This window comes from Eurypyga helias, unplaced genomic scaffold (genome assembly GCF_000690775.1).
Source record: "Eurypyga helias isolate BGI_N326 unplaced genomic scaffold, ASM69077v1 scaffold5727, whole genome shotgun sequence".
NCBI classification, from domain to species: domain Eukaryota; kingdom Metazoa; phylum Chordata; class Aves; order Eurypygiformes; family Eurypygidae; genus Eurypyga; species Eurypyga helias.
Window position 1 is genome coordinate 1,901 of NW_010260965.1, and position 12,576 is coordinate 14,476.

The 12,576-nt window shown below is 45.6% G+C and overlaps 1 protein-coding gene across 1 annotated transcript in view; it reads right to left on the reverse strand.

Annotated features, from left to right (window-relative positions):
- Positions 1-938: 938 nt before the first annotated feature.
- The window catches only part of LOC104512279 (calpain-5-like), a 42,508-nt gene continuing 30,870 nt past the window's right edge, over positions 939-12,576 (reverse strand). The window contains exons 8-12 of the mRNA XM_010155199.1: positions 10,717-10,839; positions 9,981-10,183; positions 9,205-9,326; positions 2,114-2,250; positions 939-1,253 (exon numbers count right to left, since the gene is read on the reverse strand). Of these exons, the coding sequence (XP_010153501.1) occupies positions 1,071-1,253; positions 2,114-2,250; positions 9,205-9,326; positions 9,981-10,183; positions 10,717-10,839 (768 nt within the window). The 3' untranslated portion in view covers positions 939-1,070. The remainder of the gene's footprint in view (positions 1,254-2,113; positions 2,251-9,204; positions 9,327-9,980; positions 10,184-10,716; positions 10,840-12,576) is intronic.

The window sequence follows — 12,576 nt, forward strand, 5'->3', positions numbered from 1 at the left end:
TCCTCTACTGTACCCAAGTTAAACTTCACCACGGAGGTCAGCAATACGATGCAAAACCCTGAGGAGTGAAACCTGCTACCTGCCGTCTTTGTTTTACGAACCCATCCTTGGCATGAGCTAATTTTGTCCCCTTGCAGTCCAGTGCTACCCATCACATCTAATGAAGCACAAGGAGCGTCAGTCCCTTTTTAGCCTCATGTGGATTAAACAAAGCCTCCTTAGCAAGGAGGCTCCCAGTACTGAATCTGTCCTCCGAGCAAAGCCACAGCTGAACTGGGAGGTGCCCAGAGATACACCTTGTGAGCCATCAGCCTGAGGTGGAGAACAAAGAGTGAAAGTCCCTCTGAGAGCCTTTATGCGGGCAAAGCTCTATTTGCTGTGGTGTGCCGTTAGGCACTGCAAGCCCTGCCCTTCTGCTGTAATGCTGCCCTGGTCTTAAGGCTGATCCCATGACTGAACTCCTTCGGGAATGACATTTTCACCAAGGAACAGAAACATCTGATCTGTAGCAATAACCAGGACATTCATCAAGAATTTTATAGGCCTATATGGTGAGGGGGAAAAAAACCCATTCAATCAAAGCTTTAAAAAAATCCCCCTCCCAAATTCAGCCTGGCAGTGCGAATCCACCTGGTGCTTGCCACCCCACCAACCTGCTGGTACGTGACCATGGAGATGCAGCCATTCCCGCCGGCATCCAGTCCCTCTGCGGGGAACAGGTGACGAACCGGTGAGAACAGTGTGTGCTTCCACCTTACGTGCCGAGAGCTCCTGAAGGATGCTGCTGGGGAAGATGGCCACATCTTAATGAGCTTATCTGCTAATTTGGCCTCTCTTCTACTGTATTTGCTGTATCATGAACATATATGTGTATAAACATGTACTCTCCCTCTCTTCAAAAGCATCTCTCCCCATTACCCATGATAATGTGGAGAGTTAGAGGGCTTTTTCTTTGTAAAGCGATTATGATTATGCGCAACCTTCCCTCCCGAGTCATTCACACAGAAAGCACAGACAAGCCCCCCTGCTGCGAGGTGACAGCTCTGTCTGGCTCTGCGGGGCTTTGGTATTCATAGCTCCACGAGGTCATCGCTGGAAAAAACCTTGACGGTGATGTGACCCGGCACCTCGGCTGCTTCCCGGCCGCCTCTCCCTCGGAGCTGCAGAGTCTGCTGTTCTCTGGGGTCACTGGGTGAAGCTGCCAGCACCGCCTGGCCGAGGAACTGGTCACACAAGATGTTGCTGTTCCAGACCTAGAGACAAGGGAACAGAAAGAAAGCCAGCTGCAGCAGTGCTGCTCTCCCACTCCAGCCCTGGAGAAGGGTCACCCCCATTAACCCCTTGAAGAAGCAGTGAGGAGGGGGCGGACATCTAAATTTAGCTAATTGTCTAGAGAGCATGTGGGAGATTCTGCATTTGCACGCTCATTTACATACACTATGCAAATAAGGAGCTAAACGCAGCTTTTTGCTTTCTAGGTCACAGCCTGCCTAGAAGAGGAATAAAAATGACGTTTGAGCTCGTCAATAGAAACCTACACGTGCTCAGCCTGTCTGTGCCACTGCCCACTTCTGCTCTCCTCTGCACTGTCTCCAGCCCTTTCCTCTACGTTAGAGCCAGGTCCACATTGCCAGAGCAAGGGACAGCAGCAGTTCTGGAGGCCCTGCCCTCTGTTCCTCCAGCCAGTGCTGAGGGAAACTGGTCTAGTTCCCACAAGACTAGAATTCAGGGTAAACCACTTCTTAACAGTGGCCTTAGCTTTGGTTTTATTTCAAACACTGACTCTGGACAACACTTGGCTTTTCTTTGTCTCTGTTCTGTCAGGTACCAAATGAGGCAAAGCATATTTCTGTAAACTCCTTCCAAGCCTTGGAATGAAATGTGCCTTCTGATCCCTAAGTGTCATCAGCTGCTGTTTTATGGAAGAGACCAAGACCAGAGAATGTGCAGAACAGCTGAATGGCTCCAGGCATAGCCCAGGAAAGGGAGCAGAGGCTCCCATACTTCTGTCCTGCCTCCCAGTCACAGGAAGGGTTAGCAGACGTCAAGCCCAGCAGCGCTGTTGTGCTCCCCGGCCTGCCTTTAGCAGCCCAGCCTGCGTGGTTTATCTCACCTGGACAATGATCGGACTGTCGAGGTTCCTCCTGTAGAAAATCACTTGCGTGTCGAAGACAGTGCTGGTCGTATCGTGTTGCACAGGAGAGCGCGTGCTTTGGTTCTCACACTTGATAAGTACATAGGGATCTGCTCCTAAAACACAAACAGCAGCACGGCTCTCGGGAGACAGAATGGCAGCTGCGAGCTGCCCAGAAACCACGCAGGAGCGATCCCCTCACCGCTGCTGAGCACGGGAACCAGGCACCAGAGCACGTCACGTCCACTGCTACCTGCCCATCACCCGCAGAGGTGAAACACCTCATTTTGTAACAACTGGATGCTCAGAGCTGGAAACTTAGTGCTGTTAGCTGTGAAACCAGCCCGCTCCTAGACTGGGGTTGTGACCTTTCCACATTCCCAGGCCGTGCATCCTCCGGCCTCATCTAACGGAAAAATCTTCCAAGCCACACTAAGCTCCCCGACACAGCTCTAGGTGCGAGAGCCAAACTGCACCGGAGCATGCGCAGTCTGACGTGGGCCAACCTGGAGGAACTGTTCCACGTCCACAATTCCTAGGGAGAGCAAGGTCAGAAACTGCACGGAACCGCTTTTAGATCACTGAACGAACATCTCAGTGCCCAGCTTGAGACTGCCTAGCTTGGAAGTGCTGTCTACTGCATCCCCATATTAGTGTTAGGAGATAATTTTCAAGGAGCAGTTTCTCTTCCAGAAAGTAAAATATTGTCAAAACGCTAAAACACATTGTAGGAGGGCACTGGTTTCACTAGAGTTTTCTGTGGGAAACTGTCAAAGCAAATCCTCCCCAGTTTCTCATTTCATTGCCATGAACCTGAGACAGTTTCATCGGATCTATCACTGGGATGTATTTAAAGTTTATGTTATCCCAACACGTTTGCATCTACTACAGCTCCTAGTTAATGTTTTACATTACACTTTAATCACACGTAACCCACTGAGATTATTCAACGTTCTAGAAGTGTTTTGTCGTTTTTACACTGGACGTCCTTACTTTGTTAGGTATCTTCTTTCTGTTCCAGTAGGGAGCAAGAACGGCTTTGGAAACACCAGTTTATCCTCAAATAGAATGGACCATTCCACTTTCTAATTAACTTTTAAGTAAACACAGGCACTACTATTTTATTGTATTTCAACAACGCTTTCTGTCCATTCCGATTGTTAATGACAGCATATCTGTTTTTCTCGCTGCTTTTCATGGATTTTAAATAAGCCACTGAACACACGTGAGTGTAAGTTGTGGTCGTTTCTTACCTACATTTCATCACCATCTACTTGAGAACGCCACCACTGGAATGACAGCCATAAGGCAGCAACATTTTAAGGCAGCTTGCGATTTTTAACAAGTCACACCAGGATGATTTCCCTCAAACACATCACTCATTTGCAGGAACGGATACCGACATCTCACACAAGCAAACCACCTAACAGCTACATCCAACCCAGAAGGAGCTACTTCCGCTCACGAGAAAGAAACCTGGTTTTTCCATATGCTGCACCATGATTACACCTGGCCAGACACACGACAGGCCTGTTACCCTGACAACATCTCACACTTCCCATTGCAGGTAGCAGAGTGTTGGCTTTTCTGATAGACAATTACTTTCTGTGTCACTGAAAGCGTGTGGCCACTTTCTGTGCCACTGAGCGTGTGGATTTAGCTCTGGGGCACGGGGCGGCACCACGCTGTGTAATCAGCGATGGAAAAGCTCCCCCCTTCGCAAAGAGGTTTGGAAAATGGATCTGAATAAAATGGGGTCTTGCATGAAATGGTGTCAACTACTTTGGCTGCAGGCAAAGAGGAAAGCAACATCTGATCATTAACAGTAATTAAGAGATAAAGGGCATCAGAAGGGGTGGGGAAAGGACACAGAGTTTAAAGAGGTAAGAGGCATATCTGCTGGACGAGGGAGCGACTAAGGAAGGGATTGCTAAGTGAGGGGAAAAGGAAAGCTAACATTTGAAAGGAACAGACTCAAATTCTCAGAAAGAGCTAGAAAAAAAACAGAGGGAGGTAGAAGAAGGTGAAAGGTACCTGCACAGCAGGGCCTCATGATGGCATTGCTGAATGGTCACTTACATTAGGAGGACTGGCTCCAACTCCAGAACAAAAGCAAGAAGTGGGAGACCTGCACATGTGGGATGAGACAAGGGATGTTCTCAGCTACAGCTGGCCCAGTTCTTTGCAGCTCTAGGCCTGGTTTATTTACAGTACAAAGACAATGGAGAAGGGGTACTAACGTGGAAAAGCAATGCATCCACCATGAGCTGGGAATGAAAGCAACTGGAGCCACTACTCTGGCAATGGAAGGAGGATGGGACTCAGTTGTCAGGCACACGGATGACTCAAGCTATGCCCTGGACACCACACGGTGTATAAGCAGCTGTTTTCTCTCAGTCCTACGGCCATGCTGTTGAATTGGGAAGCTGTGCAAAAGAGCAGCACAGAGGAAAAAATTGAAATCTGTGAAGGCCAGAAAGACTTGAATAGTAAAGACATTTCTAAAGCTTAAAGAAATCTATGCACAGTAGTCTAAGGCTAACTTTTTTTTGATAACTGGACTGAGGATCTAACAGCCACATCCTTTAGCACTGTACCAAACACAAAAGGCTTTCTAGAAAGACAGACATTCCTACTCCTCCCCAGCTAGACCCATCTTACTGTAGAGGGAGAGCTATGACAAGCTCAGGCACCAGGAAAATGCATGGGCCGAGGGGAGCAGGCGCAGCCGAGACACAGGCACTGCCTTGGGAACTACAACAGGTTGTTTTGCTCTTGCAGCTGAGTCTTGGCTCACGTGACACCTCTTCGCTTGTCCTGAGATACAGATAATAAAAGGGAATCTTGCCACTGGCATCATCCCCCCACCTCTGCTCCATTTTCTCCCTGCTTCCCTTCTCATGCTTTGCCTGGATATTTCCCAGATGCTTTTTGCTTTCTCCTTCTTTCTATTTCTCAGACTGCTCCCGAGGCAACTGCCATTAAAGGTACCAGATACTCTTCTTACCAGGTACGTCACACACTGGCAATCACAACATCTAGTTTAGAAAAGAAGTGGTGAAAGACAAACGCACAAATTCAACATGGAATTTCAGTGGGAAGATTTAAAAATGCAAAAGGTGATTTGTTCTCAAAGATAAACTCGGGAAAAGAATGTGACAGGCAGTAAAACTTGAGAGAGCAGTTTTTAAAACAGACTTGGGAGGTGAGAGACAGAAAACCTCCAAGCACACGGTGCTTCCTCATCTTCCTGCAAACCTGCCACTGTGCTGGGCTCACAGATAGTTGGATCAACTTCAGAAGAAGGTAACTCAGAGAGAGGTAATTCCGAGAGAAGCAGCCTATATGCATTCAGAATTGAGTATGGGCAATTGGATTCATGCAGTACTCTTGACACAGCAAACCATCCATTATTTTTTCCAGATGGGGCAATGAATCAAAGACAGCAGCAAGGAGGAGCTTTCCAGTAAACACTTAAAATAGAGATTTAACCACCTTGCCCTGGCAGGGAGCAGGGTTCTGACAACAACCAGCTCGTGAACCAGGCAGGGTGTACACCTGCTATGCAGTCTTCATTCTCTTCCAGTTTGGTTTAAGTAGTTGCTCAGGAATTTGTGCTAAGCACCACTCTCAGATGCCAGTGGTGGGCTTATGTGAAGAACAGTGCATTCAAGTCTAAAATCCCTCCTTCCAAGTTACATCAAAACAAGGTATCTCTGTTCAGGCTGCTCTTACTTTCTGCAACTGCACACCCCCAGTGTCAGAGCACAGAGATACCCTGATGTTTTCAGGACGGTTTGTCGCAGAGATGTAGTGTGTCTCAGTTCTCAGAAGCTTCAGGATGAATTATAACCTCCCCCTTTATCATCAAGGTTTGTCTTCTCCCTGTTCTAAGGGATGTCAGTGACAAACCAGGCAGGTGGCTGGAGAAGGTGGAATACAGCTGAGAGAGACCGAGTGTAAGAAACGCAGCAGCTTGAGAGCGGAGATGCTGCACATTGGAAGGTGAAGGAGAGGTCAGGAAAACCTTGAGAAATGCAGTGGGGCTGGTAAGACACCGCAGCTCACACAGAAACAAGTTGCCATCAACCTTCGCACAAGAAAATGACCTTTGTGTGAGGTCCTCTTAGCAGCAGAGAAACACAACCACTTAATGTACCTATTTTCTACTGGAATAAACATATTGACTGTGCCTAACCTGAAAGGGAACCTCTCCTTGTCACTCCCAACAGCAATGGCTGTGGGGCCTCTTCCCTCACCTCACAGCATTGATTAGACAGGAGGCTGAGGCTGACTTTTAAGTCTAATTCACATCAGGAAATGCTCCCAGAGCAACAAGAAAGGCTGGTATTTCAGTAACTGCCCACGTGACTTGGAGGTCCAAACTCACTTTTGAGAAAGCTGGTCTTTTTCAAATGCCTGGCTGCTATGTCTCCTTGAAATAAGCATGGGAGAGGGTCCAGACATGGATCTAGAGGAGCCAGAGAGGAGGCGAGAGATGACAAGGAGCTGCATTTTCTGTGGCAGTATTAGGAAGCAATCTTAGACTAATGCCCCTGGACACACTACTTTCTAGTGTAAATTTACAATCCATCCAGCCAGTTTTCATCAAGAAACTTCTATATCTACTCTCTTAATCTACCAAAAAAACCCAAACCCCAAATGCGAGAAACATATACCATACCCAGCTTTTCATGCTCCCAAAATTGGACCCTATTCCCAACTGGGAGCTTTGCCAAATTTCCCAGCAAGGTGCCCTTAGAAGGCAGGGTGCCAGTTATGGGCGTTACCCTTGTTATTGCACAGCTTGGTTTTACTGTGAAGCACAAATGTCCGCAGTGCACATTTGCCTTTGTGGTTTTTTTTAATTTAAACACTCTCCCTATTTCATTTGTCTGAGGCTGCTATAAAATATGGCATTGTGCAAGACACTATGAATGTACTCTGCGAGCTGGAGATCCTTATATGAAAAAAAGGGTTAATGAAGAAAGATTCAAACAGGGATTTCACAGCAGAATTCAAGATAATGGGGAATCTATTGAAGTAACTCAGCTCTCCTTCACTGCCCCCTGAATGGATGAGATTTGGAACTACAGGCTGAAAAGAGACAAAAGCTTTTACTGAAAGCTTTATGTTGATAGAAAAGGGAAGTATTTTAACTTTTTTGGCAAAGTTTTATTCAAACAACAAGATTCATTTAGGTTTTGTGTTCAAATCCCAGTATGTTTTTTAATGGAAACACTACAGAAGAAGATTGGCAACAGTAGACTGATGATTTTTCAGCTACCTTATGAATTCAGTACTAATTCACAAATAGTATTCACTTGACCCAATTATGCATTTTTTCAGCAGATAAAATAATCAAGCAGAGGATTTGCTTAGCAGTTCTGTCAGGGTAATCATCAGCCCAATACTGGATGCTGAAATCCAAGTGAAAGAAGATGCTTCCACTCAACCTGACCACGTGTGGTAGTACTGCATCCTAAAGGTATTTGGGCCACGTTGCAGTTAGAATATTTATTACACATTGGCTGCAAGTCCTATTTGTGTATTCCTGAGGGTCCATGTCACAACGCACCAAATCCCACAAGGCGCTCTCAGCTGAAGCCTGGTCTTCAGCAGCTGCAGGCGATTGTTTTTAATGATCTCGTCAAGACCATAATTGTGCTAAGGATTGTGAAATGCTAAGGGTGGAGAATTGGCTTTTCTTGCTTTACTGCAGGGAATGTTAGAGAAAAATGTTTAAGGAATTTTAAAAGCAAAGAAAACCACCCTTAAAAAATGAAAATGGGCTTCCCAGGGTAAGAACAAGAACATGCTGCCTCTTTTCCATGCTCTGCTAGTCTTGTCACATATCACCCTTCAGCCTCACCCATCCATCCCCTTGCTGAGAGCGTGGAGCCATACTGCTTGTCTGACCGAGGTGTTTGTGGCTCCTGTTTTTCAAGAAAACTACTGAGAAAAACAAACTGGATCAGTTTTTGTATCTCTTCCCTCCAACATTCCTGTCCCCTGAAGAGACAACCAGACTTGACAGAAAGTGGCTTTTACAGTGAAAAGTACATTCAGTCCCACCCAGTGGGTGCCAGGGATAACTATGAAAAGGAATAAAATTGTAGCAGCTGGTGGGAGAAATTTTACAGCTGCTTTGTGAGACTGAAGATGAACTGTACTACAGGTCTAAGACTAATGCCTTCTCTGCCACAAGAAGTTAATGCAACTGAGCTCCACATCTTCAGCTGAAGAGTTACCTGGAGCAAACACAGCCGAGGGTTCAGGAACCTCTTCAGTTTCCACTCCCAATTTCACGGTGGCACCTTTGCTCCTTTGCTTTCTCCCTACCAGCCAAGCAGGGCTGCATGTCTCTCCCTTTTCCTGTTGCACTGGCCATGGGAAATGAAGGCTGACAGATGGAGAGTAGTGGTAGAAAATGAGGAAGCAAATGACAACTGGACAAGTTGCCTAATTAACTGTCAACAGTAGATGCCAGACAGACATTTCAGTGTCCTTCAGGACACTTACTGTGATGTGTAGATATACTGTCCTGCTAAATGACTTGTAAGTCATTTAACCTCTCCCTGTCCTAGTTTGCTCAGCTGAAAACGGTTGTTTGAAAACCATAATTTCCTCCCTGAAGTGCTATTAAGCTTGTGGTAATGAAGAACAAAGTGCTCTGAAGGTCGTGAATGACATTGCTGAGGGAAGTGTAGTACACTATAGGAGTCTCTGCGAGTCAGCTGTCTCCCTGGGTATTTTCTATTTAGAAAACACATAACCCTGAAAGGTGAGTTTGTTCCTAATCCCCACAAAAAACTTCTCAGGAGGGGCTGGCTACTACTGCCCACCTGGACCAGCATAGATGACACACAACTCTAGCTGGTTTGTGTCATCTTATTCATCTGATCTCTCCTTTTGAGCCGATTTTACAACATGCTGAAAAAAAAAAATTCCCATAAAGCTTCAACTGAGTTTGTTTGGATCATTTCTGACTGTTTACATATCAACTCAGATCACCTTTAGAGGACTGAAGGAGCCCCCCTTCCACTCTTCCAAGCTCACTTTGGACTTACCGCCTGATGTGTCTTGCCTCTGTAAACCCTCTGCAGAGTGAATTTTGATTTGGGTGACTCTGCGTGGATAACCGCAAAGAAGACTCCAACATGTCATTTTAGGCTTATCTGCCTTCAGCTCCCTGAAAAATCATGGGAAAAGCAACTGAAGCAATGGATGTCAAGCAAACAATCATTGGTTATGGAAATATGGCGTTTTCAGAACATGAGATTTGTACTCTTTCCTCATCTACTGTTTTGGAAGTTTGTGGTACAGAAATGACAGACTGAAACAAAAACAGAACAAAGTACGTTTGTGTCAGCTTTCGCATGGCAGCAAAAGTGGTGGGAAAACAAGCCCTTTAAATCATGGAAAATAATGTCAAAGCAAGAAAAAAAATCCAGCAGGCTTGATTTCACAAAACACTAGCTTTGCCCACTGGTTTCAAAGGAGATGGGGGTCAAAGAAATAAACAGTATCAACTGTAACTGCAAGCACCAGTGCTCAGTGTTCTGACTTACAACTGGAAGCAACTGCAGAAGCCAAACTAAAAGGCCAAAAGCCCCAGACTGAATTGTCCACCAGGTTCCTACATAAAAACATCCTAACCATGCACAAATCCCACTGAGCCATCTGGAGATTCCTGGAGGTGACCCTGACTGTCGAAAGGGCCTAGTTCTGGAGCGACATGAGCCAGTGATGCAGGAATATTTGAGGGCAGCCAGGCAACCATTTCCAAGGAGACGCAGCCGATGTGGGCAAGGGAAGATCTCACGTAGCTGTGAGTGCAACCTACCTGAGTTTTGATGGCACATCTGTGAAGAGTCTCAGGATAAACTTCGTAGTAATGCCAGGATGATATGTAGTGGGAATAAGGACGTAGCGGCCTTGCTTAAGGATCCTCTTCAAGAACACAGTGCGTGTGTTGATGTACGGAGATGTGGCCACTCTCTCCTGCACAGTCAGCTTGTGTAGTCGATAGTTTCTGTTATCCTCCACCTAAAGCCATGGAGCAGTGCAGGGATTAATGCAACGAGGGGTATCAGAGCTAACAGGCAGGATTTTCCCTGCACATCACACAGTCTTTTGTGGGCAGAAAAGACAAACTGCAAAAAGAAAACCTGCAGACTTTTCACACTCATTCAGTTGGCTGCATTTGCTGATGAAATGGAGGCAGGAGCCTCCAGTGAGGAGGAGGAAAAACCCTGCATGTTTCAAGACTTAGTATTATTTTGTCTTTCTCTTCAAAGCTTGGGGTAGGAAAAGCACTTAAAATTCTTTTGCAATGGGGAAAAATGACTTATGTTCCTGTAGTTCAAATAAGAGTCTGAATTGAACTAAATACAATTTAGTTCAAGTGGTCTGTCTCATGTCAGCTCTGGTGACTGAGTGCAGTACTCACGCAAAGCTCGTGCTGAGAGCAGAGCCAGACCCCACCGTGATAATCGTGCCTCTGTCTGCCAAAGATCTCCTTGCCAGGAAGAAGCAGGACGGCTGAACAAGCTGATCCAGGAGTGCGGATGGCTGCCTACCTTCAATATTTCAAAGCCAATTGGGATGCTGTCTCCTTTCCCTTCTTTCTTGTATTTGCGGCGGTCCTCCTGTTGTAACGAGACTAACACTTTGTCCTCAGTCTTCTTAACATCAAAGATGTACTGGTACAAGAGAGAAGAGGGTAAGCTGTTAGAAGTGCCTTGGGATACTAAGGATAAAGCCATCACCAAGGAAATATGTGCATACAAAGGAGGGAAATGAAAATACATTTGAGGGTGGGAAGAGAGTTCTCCATGTAAGACATTCCCAGCAATTCGCAGCTGAAAATTAATGCTAATATAACGGTCTTTAAACCAAAAGTATCAGAGACACTGAAACAGGCAACAGACATAAAAGGCAGTGTGGGACGGTATTACAAAATAACTGCTGAGGCAGCAGAAGAGAACACCTCCTCTAAAAGCAACAGACAAAATATTAAGTTTTATTTAGATATATATAGATCAGGAGTGAGATAAAAAAATTAAAACAACAGACTCCAGGTGGGGTCTTTGATAACTGTTGGTTCTTCTTTTAACTTGAATATTTCAACAGGGCCTATAAATTTCAAATATCTTCGTATAGTACCTGCAAATGAAGGAATCTTCCAAAAAAACCTCAAACCTGCAACTTTGTTCCACACCTACAATTTCTACTTAATATAAGAATTACAGGAATCCTAATACTGGACTTTCCCAGTTTTTCTGAAAGTCTTAGGAATACCCATTAGAAAGGGCTAAGAGGGACTCCGGCATCTTTAACACGCAAACCTTTTATCCAGAGTGTTCGAAGTAAATTTGAATCAACTTGGGTTTAAGACCAAAGCAAATTATTTAAAGTTTAGGAAGCAGTTTCATCTCAAGAAATCAGACTCGAATTGCTCACATTATCACTACCAGTCCAGTTCATGAGTAAGTATGTACCCTTCCAGTAGACAAAAAAATGTCAGATAGGTGTTTCTCTACGTGACAAAGAATTAAACACTCCAATTTGTTCACTATTACAGACTCCCTTAAATTTCATTTCTTTCGTGCATACAGAGGGCAAATCTGAGCTGTCAGAACCAGTGGAGGGGAGGACGCCAAGCTGACTCCAAGTTTAGACAGATGCTGTATTCGTCCCTCCTCAAAGACCTTTAAATGTGAAGCAAACAAGTAAAAGCACAGAACTGCAGTGCTGCACCGCTGGGTACTATGTGCACCACGCGTTCTGGTTTAAGCCAAAATTCTCTGACAGCACAGAGTGGAATATCATCAGTGGTTCAACTCCGACTCCCTCCTCCTCCAAGGGCTGCTAAAAAGCAAATCTTCACTGAGCTTTGCTCTGAGGTAGATGCTGAGATTGCCTTGGTCACTGTTGTGGAACAATGCCCGGTAATGACTTCTTGTCCCTCTGTGGTTAGAGCTCTGCAGATTAAGGCCCCATCCCATTTCTCATCCCTGACCCTCACGGACTCAGGCAGTGTCACACCCACACAGAGGAAGCACCAGCCTCTAGCAGAGCTGGCTGAAGCACAGCAGTACTGGAAAGCAAATCAATACCTTCCCAAGCCTCTGGGCTACATCAGTTTTTCGTAGTATTTACAGTCCAGACTGGCCTCCTACAGAACTACTGCTTGCTTTTCTGGGCTGGCTGGGTTTTTGCTACAAATTCAATGCCTCTTCGTACTCTTACTTGTGTGCCATATCAACACGGTGGCAGAGAAAGCACAGTACCCTGAAGAGAGTCCTTGGGGCTGTAAAGAGCCTCTGCAGAGAGAATCTAAAAACCGAGATATAAACATGCAGCAGCACCTTGTAAAGCACATTTTAATTCTTGTCCCTGTTGAACCATATGCAGTGTCTCCTTGTCAGATAGCCTAG